Raw genomic sequence first — 26,921 nt, 5'->3', positions numbered from 1 at the left:
ATTCTTAACATAGCCACTTCATATGCGAACTTGCTCCGGGAATGGGAAAAATATCCTTTCTATTTTATTCAGAGAAGTTCAATTATATTCTTCTTACTCTAAAATCATAAAATATAAAATAATGGCACGGGACTTATATGTAAATCTTGTCTGCTACATGAACTAGCCTTCAAGCCTATGGCATGGCGCATAGCCAGATAACATACAGTACAGTCAGCCCAACTCATATTCTGTTCTTCTGAAATACTTCATATCGTTATGTTTCTTTAGACCTGCCTAAAATAAATCATGGATTTATTGTGATGGTGTATAGTAAATGGTATTTATTAAACTTTTTTAAATGTAGATGTTCCAAAGGCCCACATCAGTGGCTTGTATGAACGGAGGCCTTGAGATGCTAAACGTGTTCATGTTAATTCATGGTGAATTACTGTGATACCGGCAGTCATTTGCATGACACATACCGGCTGACAAAATGTAATGACCGCCACAGCCCTAGTGCGGACCTAGAACATTTTTGCTCATCTAGACACAATAAGGCCCAAAGTCTTATTTTCATGGTGGATAAACAGTTCATAATGCTCACCTCAGTCAGATCGGCGTTGGGCAGGATAGCCAGGTCAGGTCTCAGACAGCATGCACTCAGAGCAGCCTGGAACCTGGAAAATACACAGTGGAATTATACTTCAGAGCTATATTGGGTAATGGAGGAGCACCTTAGAAATCGCTATGCACATTAATCCAATCGATTCTCACAGTAGTATCATTCCTGTGGCCTGTGTGCTCCAGTGGTTAGTGCTGTGGACCCCAGCACACATGTACAGGCAGCCTAGGCTACCAGTGTCGGCATGGGTTTGAATACGACCCTCTGCCCTTTTGACTCGCAATCTCACCGAGCTTTCTGGTCTCCTCTTCACTGTCCTACCTCAAAAAAATTAAGATATATAAAAAAGTTTAAAAAATCAGTAGTTTCATTCCGTTACCTCTCCTCCTCGTACTCTTTCCCAAAGAGGATGTTGTCCCTGAGCGTGGCATTGAGGATCCAGGCCTGCTGGGCCACATAGGCAAAGTCCCCGTTCACTGCCACCTTGCCCTCCAGCAGGGTCATCTTAAGGTCATAAAGGTCACAGGTCACTACAGGTCATCCTACAAATCACTCACATGCTCCGCGGTGAAGTGTGTCCCTAGGTACAGATCTGGGATCAGCTTCCACTCCCCTACTTCTAACCTTAACCATTAGTGGGGGAAATGCTAAACTGACGCCAGATCAGCGTCTAGGGGCATCTTCACCATAAAACCATCCACACCATGTATTGAGTGAAGTAAAAACGTTCAGATAGAATTGTAAAGGATAAAGCCAACACGATTCCCCATTCTACCTGACAAGGAAATCATGTTATATCTGAACGTACAGTAAAGGTGCACCCTCTCCAACAGGCCCCTGGGCTTCATGCATCTTAGTCAACAGTTGTCTATAGAGTGTGGCAGACCAGGGGGTTGGGTCAAAACATTTACACAGATCAGACACGGACAGAGTTTATTAAAATAATAGTCCAAAAGAAAATAATAGGTCTCCCCCAAGAGACCCTCTCCGGGATACCGTCTTCTGGGCTCCGGGTCTTGCTGTATCCTGTGGGGATCAAAAACTGAACTCCCTCCTGTTACCTCTGGTACCATCCCCTACTATACAGGAGTCCTTCTCTCCCCCACGTGTACTGCCCTTCTGACAGCTTTATGGGACTTGTACAGCTGGTGAGCAATCAGCACTTGATTACTCACCAATCCCCAATCAGCCCTAATTAGCCCTGGCCGGAGAGCCCGTCGAGACCTGGCACGTCCATCAGATGGAGCCATCGCCTCGTGATGTATACTCCATCTGTCACCAGGCCTCGACGAGTCTCCCCCGGGTGGCTAACGACCTGCTGTACGCCACAAGAGTAAGGGAGGGCCACAGGAACTGCAGTGAGTGCCTGTTATTGAAGTGGTGTACTCATGGGCCAACAAGAGTTTCCACCATATTTGTATATTTCTTATTAGACTAATTAGGGAGCTATACGCAGGGCTGTTGGTAAAACAGTACGTTTTTCTACACTGGACATGTATCGTTTGCCGTGTGAGCAGAGTGCAAATCACTTTATCAAGTTCTCTCAGGCGTGAGCCGCACATCGGATTCTTAAGAATTTTATGCTGAGCAGCGCAAGCCTCTCACAGAGCTGTCCTGCTTACGGCCGGGTTTCATTTCAATGAACAGGAGTGCCTCACACTCTGCAAAAGAAATGACACGTCCAGTGTAGCAGGCCTGTTAGACATATCTTACCTGTCCAAGGATGGCAGAGATCAAAGAGGTCTTCCCACTGCCCACGCTTCCACAGATCCCAGTCAGCTTCCCCTGGAGACACAGGGTAGTATGGTGTGTCTTTGAGTGCCATTTATTCATGTTGTACAATGTACACATTGGCAGTGAAAAGATGAATCACAGTGCAAAATAAAACTAACGAAAGATTCTGATGGTTTTCTTATCTCTAGTTTTAGCCCTGCATTTCCCCTGGTCAGTTAACCACGATAACTCCTCAAACTTTACAGCCCATTGCACCTTTCAACCATACATACAGTTGAAGTCAGAAGTTTACATACACCTTAGCCAAATACATTTAAACTCAGTTTCACAATTCCTGACATTTAATCGTAGTAAAAATTCCCTGTCTTAGCTCAGTTAGGATCACCACTTTATTTTAACAATGTGAAATGTCAGAATAATAGTAGAGAGAATGATTTATTTCAGCTTGTATTTCTTTCATCACATTCCCAGTGGTTCAGAAGTTTACATACACTCAATTAGTATTTGGTAGCATTGCCTTTAAATTGGGTCAAACGTTTCGGGTAGCCTTCCACAAGCTTCCCACAATAAATTGGGTGCATTTTGGCCCATTCCTATTGACAGAGCTGGTGTAACTGAGTCAGGTTTGTAGGCCTCCTTGCTCGCACACGCTTTTTCAGTTCTGCCCACAAATTTTTTATAGGATTGAGGTCAGGGCTTTGTGACGGCCACTCCAATACCTTGACTTTGATGTCCTTAAGCCATTTTGCCACAACTTTGGAAGTGTGCTTGGGGTCATTGTCCATTTGGAAGACCCATTTGCGACCAAGCTTTAACTTCCTGACTGATGTCGTGAGATGTTGCTTCAATATATCCACATCTTTTTCCTGCCTCATGATGCCATCTATTTTGTGAAGAGCACCAGTCCCTCCTGTAGCAAAGCACCCCCACAACATGATGCTGCCACCCCCGTGCTTCACGGTTGGGATGGTGTTCTTCGGCTTGCAAGCCTCCCCCTTTTTCCTCCAAACATGACGATGGTCATTATGGCCAAGCAGTTCTATTTTTGTTTCATCAGACCCGAGGACATTTCTCCAAAAAGTACGATCTTTGTCCCCATGTACAGTTGCAAACCGTAGTCTGGCTTTTAAATGGCGGTTTTGGAGCAGTGGCTTCTTCCTTGCGGAGTGGCCTTTCAGGTTATGTCAATATAGGACTCATTTTACTGTGGATATAGATACTTTTGTACCAGTTTCCTCCAGCATCTTCACAAGGTCCATTGCTGTTGTTCTGGGATTGATTTGCACTTTTCGCACCAAAGTACGTTCATCTCTAGGAGACAGAACGCATCTCCTTCCTGAGCGGTATGACGGCTGCGTGGTCCCACGGTGTTTATACCTGTGTACTATTGTTTGTACAGATGAACGTGGTAACTTCAGGCGTTTGGAAATTGCTCCCAAGGATGAACCAGACCAGAACCAGAATTTTTGGCTGATTTCTTTTGATTTACCCATGATGTCAAGCAAAGAGGCACTGAGTTTGAAGGTAGGCCTTGAAATACATCCACAGGTACACCTCCAATTGACTCAAATTATGTCAATTATTCTATCAGAAGCTTCTAAAGCCATGAAATAATTTTCTGGAATTTTCCAAGCTGTTTAAAGGCACAGTCAACTTAGTGGATATAAACTTCTGACCCACCGGAATTGGGATCCAATGAATTATAAGTGAAATAATCTGTCTGTAAACAATTGTTGAAAAAATTACATGTGCATTGCACAAAGTAGATGTCCTAACCGACTTGCCAAAACTATAGTTTGTTAACAAGAAATTTGTGGAGTGGATGAAAAACAAGTTTTAATGACTCCAACCTAAGTGTATGTAAACTTCCGACTTCAACTGTACAGTAGATAGGAAGACCGCAGTCTATTTGACTTTTTGCTTAACATGAGTCCCAAATGGCGCACTATCCCCATCTAGTGGTCAAAAGAAGTGCACTATATACGGTACCATTTGGGAAGCAGCAATATTCTTTGACCTCCACTACCTGCTTCAAACCACTGGATGTGTGCACTGTGTACTACTGTATGTGAAATGTTTTCTGTCCTTTCACAAACAAACACTTCCATCCCGTGCCTAGTTAGCTACCTGCTGAACGGTGAGGTCCACACAGTGCAGGGTCCTCTGCAGCCGCTGGCTGACGGAGGGGATGGGAGGGGAGTTGCCCTCGGGGCTGGACAGGATCTCCCCCTCTTTCAGCAGACGCCCTGCCTGCTCCCCTGCCTTGTCCTTCTGGGCGGGCCTCCGCCGCCCGTGCCTCAGCGTGGCGCCAACCAAGGGGGTGCCACGGGGCGTGGGCTGGGTACTGTGACCCGCCGTCTCCCAGGCTAGGCTGGCGCCCGTCATTTCCACAGCAACCTGAGGGTTCTGGGGCTTGTCCCGGATCATCTCCACCTCCGCCATCAGGAACAGACTCTAGTAGGCCAGGGAGAGCGGTGTCAGAAATCACACGCACACACGCCGCCCCCCTCTGGTATGGTGCGGAAGAGAGGAGAGGCGTATCAGAACACAAACGCACACACAAATCAGGCTCTGATACGGCAGCTACGCGAGGACAGGGCATCAAGAGGTGAACTCGGAGCATGTAGGAGTCATGATGACAATGTCAAGGTTTCAGCAGTTCAAACTTCTCTATTTGGTTTCAAAAGACCCCATTAATGTAAAGCTCTTTCTTTCCACTGCATCTAGAGCCGCTTGGCACCGCATCGCCCCCTGCCCATTGTTTCGGGAGGTGCTGAAGTGGTGTGCATGTCTGTTCTGAAGTAACATGGGTGAGTGTCTCTCAGAGAACAGAGAGGGGGATTAGGAGAAACAGAACCAGGACAAACACTGATGTCCTGCCAACATACCCAGACTCAAACATATCCCACAGAGAGCCAGCAAGACCAACGGACAGGCAGACCCAGCACATCCCACTCACATGCCACAGAGAGCCAGCCAAACCAACGGACAGGCAGAACCAACACATCCCACTCACATACCACACAGCGCCAGAAGAGCAGACAGCGCCAGCCGAACAGACAGCGCAAGCCGAAAAGACAGCCAGAAAGAAAGAAAAAGGGAGAGATCTTACCTTGAACCTCTCCATGGCTACTGATGCTTCGGACAGGGACTTGACAGAGAAAGGGGTGACCTTTAGGGCAAAGGTCATGGCGTTGAAAACAGTCACCACTGTAAATGCCTGCGAGGGGAAGGAAGATCCAACACCGTCCATGATTTGTTTCAGAGGGACAGACCTGGGCGACCAGCTTCTGTCAGTCAAATCATCCATCAAATCCTGTCCTGGAGAACCCCCCCCCCCCACTGGCATACCAGATTCAACAACCCAATTAGCAAGGAACATACCCCCGCCCACCTCAGGATTTCCCCCCTTCTGTTGAAAACGCTCGCTGCATCAAGCAATATGCTCATTGCCTCAACATGCCTTTCTTCTGATTGGCAGGGTTGAAAATATTGCTTACACATATTCAAACCTCTCTGATCTACTGGAGTGTCTATGAAATAAACCTTAAGTTAGTTGAAATCAAATAAAACAATTTAAATACAGTAACACAGTAACACCAACATCCAATAACACCTTATTCCTTATTTTAGTGCACCATAGTAGGACCCTGGTCAAGTGTAGTGCACTAAATAGGGAATGGGGTACCATTTGGGAGGCAGACTGGGATTGGAGCAGATAGCTGAGATACCTGAGCAGCTGTGAGGTCGTAGCCCAGAAGCATGTGAGTGGAAAAGGTGGCAACGCTGGCGATCACCACAACGATGGGAGCCACGCCCACTGTGATGCTCTGGAAGTAGCCGGTCCTCTCTAGGATGATGCGCTCCTCCTCTCGAATCCCTGCAAGGGCAAATATATCAGTCAGTCAAACAATGAATCAGTAAGTCAGTCAAACAATGAGTCAGTCAGTCAGTTATCCAACTAGCCAGTCAGGCTGCCAGCCAGCCAGTCAAACAATGAATCAGTCTGTCAGTCAGTAAAACACTGGTCGTATTCAAGTTTAGGCTAATGCTGACGACTACAGATGGAAGTCGACAGGAGAGGTGCATTTCGCGACAACCCTGTACGCGTGTGTGAAACAAAAACACCCTAGGGATTGATTGACAATAGCCTCCCACAATGCAGGCGATGGCTGAAGTCGGTGAAGAGCAACTGCAGAAACTTGCAGTTGAAACTTCATGACCTTCGATCACCATGTTTTTGTAAAAAAAACATCAGTCGACATGTAGGCACAAGTTGGAATTGTTTATACCCATAAGCAGTGTCCGGAATTAACTTTGACTCACCTGCCAAGGGTACTGGTAGATGAAAAAGAATCCACCAGCCAAGCGTATTTTTTACCAGCCAAAATAATAAATTGCCTTTTTGTGTCACATATACATTCATTTCAGTACATTTAATTGAGATAAGGTATGATGTTGAATACAAACTTAAAGATGAGGCCAGAGCAATAATTGAAACAAAATTATTTTAATATATTGATCAAATCAAGTGTATTTCTAGTACACATTTAGAAACAACTTTAGTTGACCAAAAGTGCTGTACAGAGTGCAAAAATGCCAAATAGTGGGCACACAATGAAATAAACCAAACATATCAGATACAATGAATAAGAGTACATAGAAGTCAAAACAGGGCAACAACAATGGTAAGATACTATTATGAGAAGTGCAGTGTACATAGAACTGGTGCTCTCTTGATACAAAGTGGAAACATGGGAAGCAGGTCTACAAATCCTTTACTTTGAGTAGAAATACCCTGATAAAATACAGGTAAAATAGAGACTTATCAGATTCTGGTTAATTTTGGCTGTGGCTAGATTTAATTTCCCAGCCTGAATACAACTGAAGTAGTCTTGAACTCAACATTCTACTGAAGTATGTTCTATTAAATGTACTTAAGGATCAAACATAAAAGTAAATTTGAAGGTTTTGTAAACCTATCAGATGCTTAATCATTTTAATCAACTTAAACCTCATCAGACTCCTCACTCTCTACCCCAATCACCCTCTTTGCATGGTCCATGAAGTCTGGCCTCCTGCTCCTGACAGAGTCCTGGTGCCACAGCTTTTATCGGATCATACTCCCTGATCTCTGGAGAGGACAGCTGGACCATAAGGAGATCTGACAGTGTATCAGACTTTAGGTTGGACCGCCAATCGGTTTTCACCTGTTTCATGGTGTTAAAACCTCTTTCACATTCAGCTGTGGAGGCAGGGAAGGACAGGAGCAGGTCAACCAATGCCAGCAAATCAGGGCAGGAACGCTGATGGCTCCTGTTGACACAGAACCAGGACATCTTCTGCAGGGACTGGGGCTCTTGGTACATCAGCACCTTCAGGACAGTCCACTGGTCAGGGATCCTTTCAACATGGATGCCAGAGGTCTCCAGGACAGGCTTGAAGTGGTCCACCAGGGTTTCCAGTTCAGTGTCACCAAAATCTAGAATAATTGTATACATTACAACAAGCATCATGCAGTTTTAATTCTCAAACTATAAAAATATGATAATGAACCTAACCTGACTGCCCTGTAATACAAAACATAAAGTAACCTGCTGCTGCATCTCCTGACTCTGGCCAGTTGGTGAAGCTGACCAGCTTGGTGGCACACAGGACCTCTACATTGGGGTCCTGGAACCTGTCAGTCATACTCTCGACTAGCCTGTCAAGCATTTTGTCCTGTGAGGTGACGAGGGTCTTGCTGTCTCCTCTGGTCAGCGAAATTCCCTCATATCTGTTGGCCACTGTGGCCTTCATCACGGGCCCTTCTCTGATGATAACAGGTTCATTTTACCATGCTTTCAGAATTTTCCTTTACAACACTCTCACTCACACTCTCTCTCCCTCTCTTATTGACGTAATCCTGTCTCTTAATTCTCTTAAGGTACAGTAAGTATTTCTTATTGCAGTTTAAATAAACATACCTGGTGTTGTACTTCTTAAGTACTGCCTGTGTTGAGCACAAGGAGCTGTGGGCTTCTGCTATGGTGATGGTGGACCTCTGCAGACAAGCGGACAGGTTGCTCAGGTGTGTTAGTGTCGTGCAGGAAGCCACAGAAGCGGATAACAACAGCCTCCCTCGCAGTACTGTAGTATTTCCTGGCCTGCTGGACACCTCAGACATTTTGGGCATCAGCAGATTAAATCTGAAATACATAAAGAAAAAATAAATACAAATAGACAATTAATTGTTGTCCAAAAAAAAAACAGTATTAGATATGACACATTTTATCAGTGCATAAAGCATTGAACATTATGTTGTTATTTACTGGACATTGCATATTGATGATGACTTTTGGAGTACTTAGCATGGCAATCTAGAGCCATTACCTGTTCCAGGTGCTGGACAAGCCCCTGGTAACCTCGCAGGAAGTGGTCTAGTGCAAGCAATAGGTGTCCTACCCATTCTGGTGTGCACCAGTGGTGTGTGTCCAAGAGCCTGGAAGCTGTTTACCAGGTTAGCCCTGTTCAGTGGACTGGTGTGGTAGAAGGTGTAGAGCCCACTGAGGAGGTCTTCTACATTCTGAAACATCACGTTGGACCGGATGGCAGTGTGCCATACAGTGGATGCCGATGATGTAGGCCCTGTCCCCCTTCAGCCGGCTGACCACACCATTCTTGGCTCCGGTCATCACAGCAGCTTCATCTGTTCTCAGAGCGACCAACTTGCTCCCACACTCATCACACACTCCCTCCATGATGGCACTGATGGAGTTCCTTGTGTGTGCCACCTTCTCCACCAACTTGATGCCAACAAACTTCGAATCGATCTTGCCCTCGTGACATAATCTGACATAAACTAACTAACTCCTCTTTCACAGAACTGTCTGTGGAGCCATCTGACATGACAAAGAGAAATTTGATGTTTTTTCAGATTCTCTCTGATGTTGGTTCTCTCCACCTCTGCAATATGGTGCATACATTCTTTGGCCTGCTTCTCATTTCTATAAATTGAGCCCACAGCGATTCCTTTTTTTTCATCCAAACTGCAAAAATCAAACATCAAATTAATTCAATAATAATTAAATATACAAATCATGTTATCCAATATAGCTGGCAGTTGATTGTGCTAAATTAGCCTTCTACCCTTTGTTTACTTAAGGATCAACACTATAAGGCTGGTAAAGTCAATTGTGTCGCAATGCTTTGAAATGTAAACAGCATCTGGAGACAAACATTAAAATAGAACGTTACAGAGCCATAGGACAGCATGGAGATCCATGTCAGCATCAGTAGGCCTGTTATTTTATGGTATTTATACACTATTTTGAGGTGAACCAAAGCTTATCAAGAGCTGAGAAATAACATACAATACTGGACCGCGTCTGATAAATAGACTTGAAAAAAATAGTTAGAAGTACTAGTCTAGCTACAAGACCAACAACATTTTCACTTACTCACACATTCACTCCAAGTCAGAAAGTGGTCTCACCTTCTTGCCAATGGCATGTACAGTCCTAACAGTATCTTCATCTTTGTGCTGGTCTGCTCTGACATTTCCATTAGCGTCGTCACAGAGGGTGTCAAGAGGAGAGGCTCCGATGGAGCCCGGGACACAGACACGCAGGCAATGTGACACTTGCTGTGTTCATGGTCACAAATGTTCTCCAGCGTCATCGTTTTATTTCCGATGACAAATGAGTTGTTTCTGCTTTTACCTTTAGCAGCATTTAGCATAACTCATCACCACAGACTCCGCATCATACTGTAGCCAGCCTCTTGAAACTCCTTTATCGCCAAACCTCCATTTCTCACAGAACATTCTTTTTTGATGTGATCCGTCCTCCTTTCCTCGTGGGTTTTCGTTTCAAAGGTTGGCTTACTCCAGGTAAATGTCGCCACATAACAGCTATTTAATGAACGCTAGCTACCAACAGACCCGTGGCAAGTGAGCGGTGTCGAGTAGCTGATGTCCCGTCGGTAAACAGTGCCACGAAACTAGGAGCACTAGAGAAGGTCTGTGGCTGGCAAACATGAGTAATTTCCTCCGAGCCATTATGCTAGATATTTTATTACATGACTATTTTGGTGCAAACATTTACCCGCCAGTGTTGGGGATAGCCTTCTGAGATTTACTCGCCAAACAGAAAATCTACCCGCATTTGGCGCTTGTTAATTTTGGACCCTGCCCATAAGAAAACACAACTTTGCAAGGCGGTGACCAACGATGGTCACAGACTTCTGTCATGACGTGGCCCTTTTTGGGTATAGCTAGTGGCTTCCCCCTCTCTCTCTCCTACACCCAGGTTCTGTTATCTCAGGTCGTAAATTCCTGGCGGAGACTATCTCCCCCTGGCCATGCAGAAAGAGAGACACAGAGAGAAAAAAGGATTTCACATGGGCAACTCCCCAAAATGGGAATTTGAAACAAAATGTTCACTTGTGAGAAGGTGGGAATGGTCTGTAGACACTTAAAGGATGGGTCTGACGAGTGTGTTTCATTTGGTGACCTTAGAGAGGACAGGAAACACACATAACTATATCTCTGAATGTGTACATTTCTCAATTATGGGGTTTGCATCTAATTCTCGTATAAAATGAATGAGTAAAGATGAAACTATTTGTGAAATTATGTAATGTGATGTTAAACCTTTAATGTGAGAGAATTGTATTCCCTTTAAAGTTTAACTAAGTCATTGGCCCGCCCCCGTGAGCACAGGCATGATCTGGCGTCAGAGAACCGCCTCTTCTATTGTTACGAATAAACTCCCCCCCCTGAGGAAATCCTCTTCAGACCATGCGTACCTCAGTGGACCCTGTGGTTGCAATGGTTGTTGAATTCCTAACCATACCACGTGGAGCATTGGCTACACGGTGGGAAATGGTTCAACTCTGAGACTATCGAGCCTGACAGAATAAGAGCAAATCTTAGATACTAATTACTATTCTGCAGCTAGAAATTGTGAACCTGGGATTGCGAATACCGACAACCGCCAAAACACCTATTCTATGAGAACATTTCTGAATGGTACTCTGAAGAATCCGTTCTAACCACAAAATACTTTGATCTTCAGGGAAGCAGAGAGAGAGACGCTCATGAACTGACTCTCCGCAGACAGACGATTCCAACAGAAATCATGACGACACACTGGGCGTAAATATATATTGATTGAAATTATTCCAGAATGAGTGAGAGTTCATGTCCAAAGAATTAGCATTTCAATTAATATAATTATCAACTGTGTAGTGATTCCTTTTTGTCTTTCCCGCATCTTCTCAGTCCACACTAGAGGTCGACCGATTAATCGGAATGACCGATTAATTAGGGCCGATTTCAAGTTTTCATAACAATCGGTAATCGGCATTTTTGGACACCGATTATGGCCGCTTACATTGCACTCCACGAGGAGACTGCGTGGCAGGCTGGCTACCTGTTATGCAAGTGCAGAAAGGAGCCAAGGTAAGGTGCTAGCTAGCATTAAACTTATCTTATAAAGAACAATCAATCTTAACATAATCACTAGTTAACTACACATGGTTGATGATATTACTAGTTTATCTAGTTTGTCCTGCGTTGCATATAATCGATGCGGTGCCTGTTAATTTATCATTGAATCACAGCCTACTCAGCCAAACGTGTGATTTAACAAGCGCATTCGCGAAAAAAGCACTGTCGTTGCACCAATGTGTACCTAACCATAAACATCAATGACTTTCTTAAAACTGCATATTCAGTTAATATTGCCCCCATAACATGAATTTCCATAAACTAGGAAATTGTGTCTCTTCTCTTGCGTTCTGTGCAAGCAGAGTCAGGGTATATGCAGCAATTTGAGCTGCCTGGCTCATTGCGAACTGTGTGAAGACCATTTCTTCCAAACAAAGACCGTAATTAATTTGCCAGAATTGTACATAATTATGTCATAACACTGAAGGTTGTGCAATGTAACAGCAATATTTAGACTTAGGGATGCCACCCGTTAGATAAAATACGGAACGGTTCCGTATCTCACTGAAAGAATAAACGTTTGTTTTCAAAATGATAGTTTCCGGATTTGACCATATTAATGACCTAAGGCTCGTATTTCTGTGTGTTATTATATTATAAGTAAGTCTATGATTTGATAGAGCAGTCTGACTGAGCGGTGGTAGGCAGCAACAGGCTCGTAAGCCTTCATTCAAACAGCACTTTCCTGCATTTTCCAGCAGCTCTTCGCTGTGCTTCAAGCATTGCGCTGTTTATGACTTCAAGCCTATCAACTCCCGAGATTAGGCTGGCAATACTAAAGTACCTATTAGAACATCCAATAGTCAAAGGTATATGAAATACAAATGGTATAGAGAGAAATAGTCCTATAATAACTACAACCTAAAACTTCTTATCTGGGAATATTGAAGACTCATGTTAAAAGGAACCACCAGCTTTCATATGTTCTGAGCAAGGAACTTAAACATTAGCTTTTTTACATGGCACATATTGCACTTTTACTTTCTTCTCCAACACTTTGTTTTTGCATTATTTAAACATGTTTCATTATTTATTTGAGACAACATTTATTTTATTGATGTATTATTATAAGTATTTTAAGTTAAAATAAGTGTTCATTCAGTATTGTAATTGTCATTATTACAAATATATATATATATATAAAAAAAATTAATAATAAATCGTCTGATTAATCGGTATCGGCTTTTTTGGGTCCTCCAATAATCGGTATCGGCGTTGAAAAATCATAATCGGTCGACCTCTAGTCCACACCCACTTCCCTTTGTCCACCAAGCCGTCATATTGGCTTAGCCCACTAGGGAACCTCCCCTATAATTTCCTTGTAACCATATCTACTGTTTGAGTGTTTATGCATGTCCGTGATTATTTAGTTAGTAAATCAATTATTAAGACAATTGGTGTATGGATGATTCATTGTAAAGGCTGTGCAGTGTTTGTGCAGATAACCAACAATTTACGATGTTTAGACTGAGACTAACGTGAGTAAGGGAACTCCCCCCCCAATTGTACAAAATAACATGGCAAGTTATTGGCACCGAGCGGAGCATATACACGATGGACAAATACACTACTTCTGGCGGTGTTTCATCCAAAGTTGATGGCAAATGCCATGTTGCAAATGAGCTGTGTAACACTCCAAAAATCCTATAGTGGGCGAGTGCGTTCTATCCTAATTTTTCATAGGCCTATTGTAACGCAAGTCAAGACCCAAGAGTAAAATTTTGAAAGTTTTGGCAAAAACTTATCACCCCCTTAAAAAAGTGCTTTCTGGACCGTTTTTCGAAATTCTTTCGATTTTTAGGTCAATTACACATGTATAAGAACTGTATGAAAATACTTTAGTCACATTTTATTATCATAATTTATTTTGAAATGTTTACTTGTACTTAAGGAATATGTTTTGTGCATTTGCAATGTGATTTAATATGAAGTCAAAAATGTGAATAAATTAGAAAAACTTATCAACCCCTTTAAAAAAGTGCTTTTTGGATTTCATAGTCGAAAAAATAATAAAAAATTTAAAGGTCAAAATGAAGCATTTAAAACTGTATTGAAAATCGTGCGTGGTAACCCAAAACATGAAACATAGAATATTTTCTGACTTTTTTTGAAAACCTCCATAAATCACTCAGGCCAGCACCCATTGATTTTTGGCCGTAGAATAGTGCTCCCAGAGCGGGTATGGAAGTCTGGATGCCCCCTAAAAGCAATTTCAACCGTCTTGAAAAATGGCACCTGGTAAGCCAAAAACAATACCAGGTGCACGAAAAGTTTGGACTTAGAATATTTTTTAAGTTTTTTGGAAAAACTCCATAAATCACTCAGGCCATTGACTCGAGAAGAAAAAACATAAAATATTTTCCAGAAAAAAAAACAGAATATTTTTTGACTTTTTTGGAAAACCTCCATAAATCACTCAGGCCAGCACCCATTGATTTTTGCCCGTAGTATAGTGCTCCCAGAGCGGGTATGGAAGTCTGGATCCCCCCTAAAAGCATTTAAGGCTCTGTGTGTCTTTAAGCACCATACTTTTTCATTCCATCCTTGCTGTGTGTGTGTGTGAGCTTTTCTTTGACATCTGTTTAGAGAAATGACTGATTTACACTTCATGAGGGTTGCCTAATCACACACTTAAAGTTTTGGAAAGATCTGACTTTTTTAACCCTTTGAAACAGCACCTATGACCCCATGTTAAGGCACTTCCGGTTGGCACAGGAAGCTATAAGTAAATACCTATCCTGATCGGGGTATGCTTTTACAGAATCCTGAGTTTTAAGTCTATACGTTAAGAACTGACTGATTTACACAGGGTTGAATGCACTATACAGTAATCCCTCGTTTATCGCGGGGGTTACGTTCCGAAAATGACCCGCGATAAGTGAAATCCGCGAAATAGAAAACTTTTTTTTTTTTTTTACAATTAGCAACTATTACATGTATACAAATACAGTGACTCACGTGTAGGCCGTTTCACTGATCTTCAGACTGGGCCGCTGCATCCTGACTGCGCTCTGCAGTGTTCTCTTCTTCTGAAGCCCGCAGTGCAGGTGTGTTTGTTCGGGAGAAGAACATAGTGATAGGCAGCTGTTGTCGCTCTTTTTTCTTCTTTGCAAAAAGATCCTTGTACACCGACATGCCACCATCGATTACGTTGGAGAACTGTAATGAACGGCTCATCAAAGGGTCCCATTCCTCAGCTACTCGCTTAAGTTCAGTGGCCATTCGCACCATGGTTGCTAAGCGACCAAGCGTTAGTCCTTCCTCCTCATCTCTCGTGTCCTCTTCTCCCTCTTCTCTTTCATCGTCGCTTTGTGGCTTTGTCATTTCTGCCAGCTCTGCATCGGTCAGCGGCTGTGCGTCTCCATCAATCATCAATCATTAATGTAAATTTGCCAAGCTGTTTTATGTACGTACACATAACTGCACGAGACGACAAAATGATAGCACAATTCGTAGCATGTTTTGATACAAGAAGCGGGAGTGAGTTTTTAGCGAATCAGAATGCAGAGCACAATGCACCAAAAAAAAAAAAAAAATGCATTATGAAAATCCGCGAAATAGCGAATCCGCGATAAGTGAACCGCGAAGTGGCGAGGGATCACTGTATATCACAAACTGCTGGTTGGGTATGGCAAAACACTTTTAGGGTGATTTTATCACTTCCGGTTGCTCCAGGAAGCTTAGAATCAACACAGGTAGACCTCATAGTGGCTTGATGGATTGTCATTGAAGACAGGTTCATAAGACATTCATAACCCACATAGGCTTCAGGTTGAATTTAGAGGTGCAGGCAATGTGTTCCTATGGGAGAGATGTCATTGTAAACTGTTTGATGTAAACACCTTCTTTTAACTGTTAAGGGTTAATGCCACATGGTCAATGTTAGGCTTGCACAGATCGGGAGGACCTTAAGAACCTTCCTGAGGTCAAATTGTGCTTCTAACCTTAATAGTTCTCTCTCTGTCTCCCAAAAGCAAATAAAATTGACATTGAGGTCAAAGGGTCATTTGGGTCCGTCTTCTTGTAACGGTCGCTGCGCTCAGACCGAGCGAGCTACGGTTAAGCGGGGCATCTCGTTGAACTCGGCACGGCCTGGAGATAATGGTAATGCCATTGCAGGCTTTGTGTGTCTTTAAGCACCGTACTTTTTCACTCCATCCTTGTGTGTGTGTGTGTGTGTGAGAGCTTTTCTTTGACATCTGTTGGGAGAAATGACTGCTTTACAGTTCATGAGGCTTGTCTAATCACATATATGAAGTTTTGAAAAGTTCTGACCTTTTAACCCTTCAAAACAGCATCTATGACACCATCTTAAGGCACTTCCGGTTGCTCCAGGAAGCTTAGAATCGACACAGGTAGACCTCATAGTGGCTTGATGAATTGTCATTGAAGACTGGTTCATAAGACATTCATAACCCACATAGGGTTTATTTAAAGAATGCACGTTACATTTGCAATATGATGTGATGTTTTTCACTGTTGAATCATATTGCAAATGTAACATGCATTCTTTAAATACTTTAGAAATACAAAATTGAACGGCCTGATGACCATCAGGATGGCCGGGCAGTGATAGTGGTTCCTCTCCATCGCTCGTTGTGTAATTTCATCATGTCGATTTTGGTGATGGCCTCACTGTTGAATCATATTGCAAACATAACACACACTGTTACGTTTGCAATATGATGTGTTGAATCATATTGCAAATGTAACGTGCATTCTTTAAATACTTTACAAATACAAAATTGAACGGCCTGATGACCTCAGGATGGCCGGGCAGTGATAGTGGTTCCTCTCCATCGCTCGTTGTGTTAAATTTCATCATGTCGCTTTTTGTGATGGTACCCCCCTGTTGAAACATATTGCAAATTTAGAGGTGCAGGCAATGTGTTCCTATGGGAGAGATGTCATTGTAAACTGTTTGATGTAAACACCTTCTTTTAACTGTTAAGGGTTAATGCCACATGGTCAATGTTAGGCTTGCACAGATCGGGAGGACCTTAAGAACCTTCCTGAGGTCAAATTGTGCTTCTAACCTTAACGGTTCTCTCTCTGTCTCCCAAAAGCAAATATAATTGATATTGAGGTCAAAGGGTAATTTGTGTCCGTCTTCTTGTAACGGTCGCTGCGCTCAGACCGAGCGAGCTACGGTCAAGCGGGGCATCTCGTTGAACTCGGCACGGCCTGGAGATAATAGTAATGCCATTGCAGGCTTTGTGTGTCTTTAAGCACCGTACTTTTTCACTCCTTTTTGTGTGTGTGTGTTTGTGTGAGAGAGCTTTTCTTTGACATCTGTTGGGAAAAATGACTGATTACAGTTCATGAGGGTTGTCTAATCACACAAGTGAAGTTTTGAAAAGATCTGACCTTTATTACCCTTCAAACCTGACCCTTTGGCACCATTTTAAGGTACTTCCAGTTGACATAGGAAGCTGAAAGTGAACACATACCCTCCTTGGGGTAGGCTCTTATATAATATTGAGGTTTAAGTCTTTATGTTAAGAACTGACTTATTTAAAGAGGGTTAAATGAGTGTGTGTTATTTCATAAAATCACATAAAATCACAGAATTCTCGCAGAGCTTCGAGACCCACTTTAAAAATGTACGTCTGAACACACTGCAACTGGATCTGTGAGTTTTTTGGAGAAAAAAAATCCTCTTTGTGAACATGACCAAATGGACAATGTACGATTTCTCTTAAATTACGATAGATAAATGGCTGGTTCTTTTTTTCCTGACACCGTATGCTTATGTACTTTGACGTGAAGCGGTCAAATTAGCACCCTACTTTGCGTTTTTGACCTTTAATCCCAGAAAAATGGCCATAACTCAAAAAGCGCTGAGGCCTCGACGCCTTCTTGTTCGGGGCCAACTGCCCATTACTCCAAACCTACGCTCGCCGAGTTTCGTCTTCGAAATATTTTCCGTTTAGGAGAAAAGGCCGCGCGCGTTTGCCACGTGCTCGTGCGCTTGCAATATGATTTATTTTCCCTCGTGGGAATTTTCGAGAATGCGGAAAAAAGTCAAAAATTTCTCATTTTTATAAAACGGAAACCGAACGTCCAAGACGTTTTCTTCGATGACTTCCCGAAAGAGCTCTCCCCCGCCCGCGGCCCAACGCCGTCCGCGATTTTTAGAAACGTCGCCGGACGTCAGGTAGGGGACCGTACATTTGCAATGGGACTATTTTCACTAACCATACGGCTCCCATAAAATAAGTCCCTTAAGGTATGGTAAAGAATAAATCATTAAGAAGAAGACTAATTGATCAGATATTAAAATATCTGAAGATTTATATTAGGAAAATTATAACTTTGTAATGTGAAGATTTTCCTTGGTGCCCGAACTTCCTAGTTAATTCCATTTAATGATTAGTTAAAACACGTAATAATAATTGCAGAGAATAGATTTGATAAAATAGTCTTCAGTTTAAATAATGCCGAAGACACGACACTTCACAGAACTGATCTGCTCGAACGCGTGCAATGAGTCAGTCAGCCAGCCACTCAGTCCGTCAGTCACTGGTCTTCATCTAAGATTGCCATGATATTGATGTGGTTCCTAAGATTAAAACACCAGACCAAAATCTGTTTACATGAAAAGTCACCAGTCATTCAGTCAGTCAGACAGTCAACCAGCTAATTGATCAATTAAATCTCACACTCAGCACTTACTGCGCACATCCTGGGAGAAGGCCTTGACCCAGGCATACATCTTGATGAACTTGATGTAGTTGAGGATCTCGTTCATCTTCTGCACCCGTCGGTCCGTCACGGCCACGCCCTTCCTCCTGAAGTAGGCCGTCAGCCTTGAGCTGAACATCTGAAGCAGGGAACACACAGTGAAATGTTGTTATATAATGTATTTTCATCGGTCGGTTGCTCTGTATGTGTATATATATATATATATTAACGTCTGTATGCATGTACAGTACCAGTCAAAAGTTTGGACACACCTACTCATTCAAGGGTCTTTCTTGATTTTTACTATTTTCTACATTGTAGAACAATAGTGAAGACAGCAAAACTATGAAATAACACATATGGAATCATGTAGCAACCAAAAAAAGTGTTCAACAAATCAAAATATATTTGAGATTTGAGATTCGTCAAAGTAGTCACCCTTTGCCTTAATGACAGCTTTGCACACAGCTTTGCACATTCTCTCAACCAGCTTCAAGAGGTAGTCACCTGGAATGCCTTGTTAAAAGTACATTTATGGAATTTCTTTCCTCTTAATGTGTTTGAGCCAATCAGTTCTGTTGTGACAAGGTATGGAAATATGGCTGCCGTCTTATCGGATCTTAACCAACCATGCTATTTTGTTTGTTTTTTCGCGTTGTTCGTAACTTGTTTTGTACATAATGTTTCCACAAACGTCTCTTATGACCGAAAAGAGCTTCTGGAATCAGAACTGGGATTATTCAACTCAAATTGGACGAGGAGTTCTTCTTCAATGAGTCGGACGCGAGGAATATGCCTCAGACACCCGACCAGGCCCAGATCCCCGTGATTTGCTGGAAAAGGAAATGTAGGTTTTGTGGAAAGAGATCAGGATGCCTTGTGAGGATCAGGCGACGAGTGGCTAATCTTCCCTTGCCTTCCGTTCTGCTAGCTAACGTTCAATCGCTGGAATATAAATGGGCCGAACTGAAAGCATGTATATCCTACCAACAGGACATTAAAAACTGTAATATCTTATGTTTCACCGAGTCGTGGCTGAACGATGACATTAAGAACATACAGCTGGTGGGTTATACACTCTATCGGCAGGACAGAACAGCAGCCTCTGGTAAGATACGGGGCGGGGGCCTATGCATATTTGTAAACAATAGCTGGTGCATGATATCTAAGGAAGTCTCGGGATTTTGCTCGCCTGAGGTAGAGTATCTCATGATAAGCTGTAGACCACACAATCCAACTAGAGAGTTTTCTTCTGTATTTTTTGTAGCTGTCTACATACCACCACAGACCAGAGGATTGCACTAAAACCACACTCAATGAGCTGTATTCCGCCATAAGCAAACAGGAAAATGCTCATCCAGAGGCGGCGCTCCTAGTGGCCGGTGACTTTAATGCAGGGAAACTTTCATCAGTTTTACCTACAGTCGTGGCCAAAAGTTTTGAGAATGACACAAATATAAATTTTCACAAAGTCTGCTGCCTCAGTTTGTATGATGGCAATTTGCATACACTCCAGAATGTTATGAAGAGTGATCAGATGAATTGCAAAGTCCCTCTTTGCCATGCAAATGAACTGAATCCCCCAAAAACATTTCCACTGCATTTCAGCCCTGCCACAAAAGGACCAGCTGACATCATGTCAGTGATTCTCTCGTTAACAGAGGTGCGAGTGTTGACGAGGACAAGGCTGGAGATCACTCTGTCATGCTGATTGAGTTCGAATAACAGACTGGAACCTTCAAAAGGAGGATGGTGCTTGGAATCATTGTTCTTCCTCTGTCAACCATGGTTACCTGCAAGGAAACACGTGCCGTCATCATTGCTTTGCACAAAAAGGGCTTCACAGACAAGGATATTGGTGCCAGTAAGATTGCACCTAAATCAACCATTTATCGGATCATCAAGAACTTCTAGGAAAGCGGTTCAATTTTTGTGAAGAAGGCTTCAGGGCGCCCAAGAAAGTCCAGCAAGCGCCAGGACCGTCTCCTAAAGTTGATTCAGCTGCGGGATCGGGGCACCACCAGTACAGAGCTTGCTCAGGAATGGCAGCAGGCAGGTGTGAGTGCATCTGCACGCACAGTGAGGCGAAGACTTTTGGAGGATGGCCTGGTGTCAAGAAGGGCAGCAAAGAAGCCACTTCTCTCCAGGAAAAACATCAGGGACAGACTGATATTCTGCAAAAGGTACAGGGATTGGACTGCTGAGGACTGGGGTAAAGCCATTTTTTCTGATGAATCCCCTTTCCGATTGTTTGGGGCATCCAGAAAAAAGCTTGTCCGGAGAAGACAAGGTGAGCGCTACCATCAGTCCTGTGTCATGCCAACAGTAAAGCATCCTGAGACCATTCATGTGTGGGGTTGCTTCTCAGCCAAGGGAGTGCTCACTCACAATTTTGCCTAAGAACACAGCCATGAATAAAGAATGGTACCAACACATCCTCCGAGAGCAACTTCTCCCAACCATCCAGAAACAGTTTGGTGACAAACAATGACTTTTTCCAGCATGATGAAGCACCTTGCCATAAGGCAAAAGTGATAACTAAGTGCCTCGGGGGGCAAAACATCGATATTGTGGGTCCATGGCCAGGAAACTCCCCAGACCTTAATCTCGTTGAGAACTTGTGGTCAATCCTCAAGAGGCGGGTGGACAAACAAAAACCCACAAATTCTCCAAACTCCAAGCTTTGGTTATGCAAGAATGGCCTGCCGTCAGTCAGAATGTGGCCCAGAAGTTAATTGACAGCATGCCAGGGTGGATTGCAGAGGTCTTGAAAAAGAAGGGTCAACACTGCAAATATTGACTCTTTGTATCAACTTCATGTAATTGTCAATAAAAGCCTTTGACACTTATGAAATGCTTGTAATTATACTTCAGTATTCCATAGTAACATCTGACAAAGATGTTTGTGAAAATTTATATTTGTGTCATTCTCAAAACTTTTGGCCACGAATGTAATTTCTATCAGCATGTTAAATGTGCAAACCGAGGGGAAAAAATTTGACCACATTTACTCCACACACAGAGATGCATACAAAGCTCTCCCTCACCCTCCATTTGGCAAATCTAACCATAACTCTATCCTCCTGATTCCTGCTTACAAGCAAAAATTAAAGCAGGAAGCACCAGTGACTCGGTCTTAAAAAAAGTGGTTAGATGAAGCAGATGCTAAACTACAGAACTGTTTTGCTAGCACAGACTGGAATATGTTCCGGGATTCTTCCAATGGCATTGAGGAGTACACCACACCAGTCACTGGCTTTATCAATAAGTGCATTGAGGACATCGTCCCCACAGTGACCGTACCTACATACCCCAACCAGAAGCCATGGATTACAGGCAACATTCGCACTGAGCTGCTGCTTTCAAGGAGCGGGACTCTAACCTGGAAGCTTATAAGAAATCCCGCTATGCCCTCCAATGAACCATCAAACAGGCAAAGTGTCAATACAGGACAAAAATCGGATCGTACTACACCGGCTCTGACACTCGTCGGATGTGGCAGAGCTTGCAAACTATTACAGACTACAAAGGGAAGCACAGCCGAGAGCTGCCCAATGACACGAGCCTACCAGACGAGCTAAATAACTTCTATGCTCGCTTCGAGGCAAGTAACACTGAAACATGCATGAGAGCATCAGCTGTTCCGGACAACTGTGTGATCACGCTCTCCGCAGCCGATGTGAGTAAGACCTTTAAACAGGTCAACATTCACAAGGCCGCTGGGCCAGATGGATTACCAGGACGTGTACTCTGAGCATGTGCTGACCAACTGGTAAGTGTCTTCACTGACATTTTCAACCTCTCCCTGTCTGAGTCTGTAATACCAACATGTTTCAAGCAGACCGCCATAGTCCCTGTGCCCAAGAACACAAAGGTAACCTGCCTAAATGACTACCGACCCGTAGCACTCACATCTGTAGCCATGAAATGCTTTGAAAGGCTGATCATGGCGCACGTCAATACCATTATCCCAGAAACCCTAGACCAGTGGTCTCCAACCGGTCGATCACGATCGACTTGTCGATCTCCAAGGCTTTTCTAGTCGATTGCCAAACACTTCTGTAAAAAACCCAACGATAAAGCCTTGGTGGTAGGTGCAGCTAATTCAGCTGCCCTGCTCGCTGGTTAGAAAAACTGTTGCCATTTCATGTGTCTGAAGGTACAAACTCTGCTTTCCCGGTGGGCCTGGAGAGGAAATCAAGAGCACTATGCCACCGCTGGCAAATCAGATTGCTCAGATGACCGAGTCTGCAGTAACGTAGCAGGCATAAAAAAATGCTACGGCAAAATTGATACTGTGAGATTTCAAAACGTTTAAAACCATGACTCGAGAGAGACTGTCAACGAATACAGCAAAGAGCTGAGTTCATGTTTAAGTTCTTACTCAGCACTGTCAATACTTTGTATTCATACTTTTATAACCCATAAAATGTGCATTCTTCCAATTTTCACTCAGCGCTACAACAAGCAGTGCAGCAGTAATGAATGAGTAGGAAAGTGTATCTACAGGCTTGCATTGTTATTATTAGCGACTTGGGCCTTTTTTAATATCAAGGAATATTTCACTTTCTCTGTTCATAGGAGTAACAACAACAACAGAAATAATGCGGTGCGAGTCGAGTTTCGCCATCAGCTGGAAGACGGTGTCCCTTTTTGGTCAGTGTCAATGGGGGACAGGGAGAACGGAGGGATGTTGAGAGACAGACCCCTCAGTCTGCTGCTCTCTCCCTCCGCTGAGACTGACCATCAGATGCAGGCATCATCAGCCCAGTAAAATAAAAAGTGAATTATTTAAATGTATGCTCACGCAGCTGTGCCTCACAAGTAATACAACAATGGATCTATTACTGGTGTGATTATATAGCCTACCTCAAATTTTGAAATAATAAAAAAATATGTCCCAAACAATGCATTGGCAGGTAAATTCAAGCAAAGCCAGTATGCTGTGATAATGTATTGGGCATATAGCTTACTGCACTAACCTCATTGCTACATTACTGTTTTTAATTGGCTATTGTTGGATAGGCTTACATTTTTTAAGTCATGATAATAAAAAAAAATCAGAGCAGTACATCTCTGCATGCATTTTGACTCAGAAAGTGATCTTGACTCAGAAAAGGTTGGTGACCACTGCCCTAGAACCACTCCAATTTGCATACCGCACCAACAGATCCATAGATGATGCAATCTCTATTGCACTCCACACTGCCCTTTCCCACCTGGAGAAAAGGAACACCTATGTGAGAATGCTATTCATTGACTACAGCTCGGCGTTCAAAACCATAGTACACGCAAAGCTCATCACTAAGCTAAGGACCCTGGGACTAAACACCTCCCTCTGCAACTGGATCCTGGACTTCCTGACGGGCCGCCCCCAGGTGGTAAGGGTAGGCAACAACACATCTGCCACACTGATCCTCAACACGGGGGCCCCTCAGGGGTGCGTGCTCAGTCCCCTCTACTCCCTGTTCACTCATGACTGCACGGCCAGGCACGACTCCAACACCATCATTAAGTTAGCTGATGACAACAGTGGTAGCCTGATCACCGACAACGATGAGATAGCCTATAGGGAGGAGGTCAGAGACCTGATCGTGTGGTGCCAGGACAACAACCTCTCCCTCAACGTGATCAAGACAAATGAGATGATTGTGGACTACAGGAAAAAGAGGACCGAGCACGCCCCATTCTCATCGACGGGGCTGTAGTGGAGCAGGTTGAGAGGTACAAGTTCCTTGGCGTTCACATCACCAACATACTAACATGGTCCAAGCACACCAAGACAGTCGTGAAGAGGGCATGCCAAAACCTATTCCCCCTCAGGAGACTGAAAAGATTTGGCATGGGTCTTCAGATCTTCAAAAGGTTTTACAGCTGCACCATCAAGAGCATCATGACGGGTTGCATCACTGCCTGGTATGGCAACTGCTCGGCCTCCGACCGCAAGGCACTACAGAGGGTAGTGCGTACGGCCCAGTACGTCACTGGGGCTAAGCTTCCTGCCATCCAGCACCTCTATACCAGGCGATGTCAGAGGAAGGCCCTAAAAATTGTCAAAGACTCCAGCCACCCTAGTCATAGACTGTTCTCTCTGCTACCGCACGGCAAGCGGTAGCGGAGCGCCAAGTCTAGGTCCAAGAGGCGTCTAAACAGCTTCTACCCCCAAGCCATAAGACTCCTGAATAGCTAATCAAATGGCTACCCAGCCTATTTGCATTGCCCCACCCCCAACCCCCCTACGCTGCTGCTACTCTGTTATTATCTATGCATAGTCACTTTAACCAATAATGTAGTTTTAAGAAAATCCCTAAAAAAGTAAGAGATAAGAATAACAAATCATTGAAGAGCAGCAGTAAATAACAATAGCTGGGCTGTATACAGGGGGTACTGGTAAAGAGTCAATGTGTCAATGTGAGGGGGGCACCGGTGTAGAGGTAATGGAGGTAATTATGTACATGTAGGTCGAGTTAAGGGCTTGTAAGTAAGCATTTCACTGCATTTGGCGCATGTGACAAATAACATTTGATTTGATTTACAGAAGATAACCCTTTTAGGTAAAAGACCTAAAAGTCCATATTCTGGCAAGAACAGCTCAAATAAGCAAAGAGAAACGACAGCCCATCATTACTTTAAAGACAGTCAATGCGGGAAATGTCAAGAACTTTTCTTCAAATGCAGTCGCAAAAACCATCAAGGGCTGTGATGAAACTGGCTCTCATGAGGGCCGCCACAGGAATGGAAGACCCAGAGTTACCTCTGCTGCAGAGGATAAGTTCATTAGAGTTACCAGCCTCAGAAATTGCAGCCCAAATAAATGCTTCACAGAGTTCAAGTAACAGACACCTCAACATCAACTGTTTAGAGGAGACTGAAGGAATCAGGTCATCAAAGAAACCACTACTAATGAACACCAATAAGAATAAGAGACTTATTTGGGCCTAGAAACACGAGCAAGGGACATTAGACAGGCGGAAATCTGTCCTTTGGTCTGATGAGTCCAAATTTGAGATTTTTGGATCCAACCGCCATGTCTTTGTGAGACGCAGAGTAGGTGAACGAATAATCTCTGCATGTGTGTTTCCCACCGTGAAGCATGGAGGAGGTGGTGTGATGGTGCTTTGCTGGTGACACTGTCTGTGATTTATTTAGAATTCAAAGCACACTTAACCAGCATGGCTACCAGAGCATTCTGCAGCGATACGCCATCCCATCTGGTTTGCGCTTAGTGGGACTATCATTTGTTTTTCAACAGGACAATGACCCAACACACCTCTAGGCTGTGTAAGGGCTATTTGACCAAGAAGGAGAGTGATGGAGTGCTGCATCAGATGACCTGGCCTCCACAATCACCTGACCTCAACCCAATTGAGATGGCTTGGGATGAGTTGGACGCAGAGTGAAGGAAAAGCAGCCAAGTGCTCAGCATATGTGGAAACTTCAAGACTGTTGGAAAAGCATTCCAGGTGAAGCTGGTTGAGAGAATGCCAAGAGTGTGCAAAGCTGTCATCAAGGCAAAGGGTGGCTACTTTGAAGAATCTCACGTATAAAATGTATTTTGAACTGTTTAACACTTTTTTGGTTACTACATGATTCCACATGTGTTATTTCATAGTTTTGATGTCTTCACTATTATTCAACAATGTAGAAAATAGTCAAAATAAAGAAAAACCCTGGAATGAGTAGGTGTGTCCAAACATTTGTCTGGTACTGTATGTATGCATGTGGGCTCCTCACCATAGCAGGGTAGAAGAGGATGAAGACTGCAGAGCCCAGTAAGGAGGTGGGCCCCAGTATAGCCAGGTTGAAGCCCATCCCCAGCACAGCAATAAGAGGCCCGCCTGCCAGCAGACTGCCCACAGCCGCCGCCTCAAACATCCGCTGGCCGTCGTTAGAACACATGTTGATCAACTGCAGAGAGAGAGAGTGCGATAGACACTTACATCAGTACAGAACTACACCATCTCTATCTCTTACTCTGCATGCACATTGTATTGCATTGCAAATCATGTGTTTCTGAAACAATAGCAAACTGTTTTGCAATGCTAGTACTGTATTAAAGGTGGGTTTCTCGTTCAGACTAATGATAAGCAACATCTGAAAAGGTTGAGCCTAAATGAGAGCTAGCATTATTGTGAGGCTAACCATTATCTCACCCCAGTCCCCCCAACCCCATCTCACCAGCCCAGTTCTCTTAAAACTTCTTATGGCTGGGGGCAGTATTGAGTAGCTTGGATGAATAAGGTGCCCAGAGTAAACTGCCTGCTACTCAGTCCCAGAAGCTAAGATATGCATATTATTAATATATTTGGATAGAAAACACTCTGAAGTTTCTAAAACTGTTTGAATGATGTCTGAGTATAACATAACTCATATGGCAGGCAAAAACCTGAGAAAAAATCCAACCAGGAA

General features: G+C 43.6%; 1 protein-coding gene across 1 annotated transcript in view; it reads right to left on the bottom strand.

The window, feature by feature from the left end:
* LOC120029072 (multidrug resistance-associated protein 5-like) overlaps window positions 1-26,921 on the bottom strand; it is a 90,368-nt gene that overhangs the window by 17,764 nt on the left and 45,683 nt on the right. The window contains exons 6-13 of the mRNA XM_038974377.1: window positions 26,247-26,420; window positions 18,504-18,651; window positions 6,070-6,218; window positions 5,451-5,558; window positions 4,466-4,792; window positions 2,318-2,389; window positions 984-1,108; window positions 587-659 (exon numbers count right to left, since the gene is read on the bottom strand). Of these exons, the coding sequence (XP_038830305.1) occupies window positions 587-659; window positions 984-1,108; window positions 2,318-2,389; window positions 4,466-4,792; window positions 5,451-5,558; window positions 6,070-6,218; window positions 18,504-18,651; window positions 26,247-26,420 (1,176 nt within the window). The remainder of the gene's footprint in view (window positions 1-586; window positions 660-983; window positions 1,109-2,317; window positions 2,390-4,465; window positions 4,793-5,450; window positions 5,559-6,069; window positions 6,219-18,503; window positions 18,652-26,246; window positions 26,421-26,921) is intronic.

The sequence above is a fragment of the Salvelinus namaycush genome, chromosome 34 (assembly GCF_016432855.1).
Source record: "Salvelinus namaycush isolate Seneca chromosome 34, SaNama_1.0, whole genome shotgun sequence".
NCBI classification, from domain to species: domain Eukaryota; kingdom Metazoa; phylum Chordata; class Actinopteri; order Salmoniformes; family Salmonidae; genus Salvelinus; species Salvelinus namaycush.
Note: the sequence above shows the minus strand (reverse complement) of the source record. Positions and strands in the feature narration are given on the sequence as shown.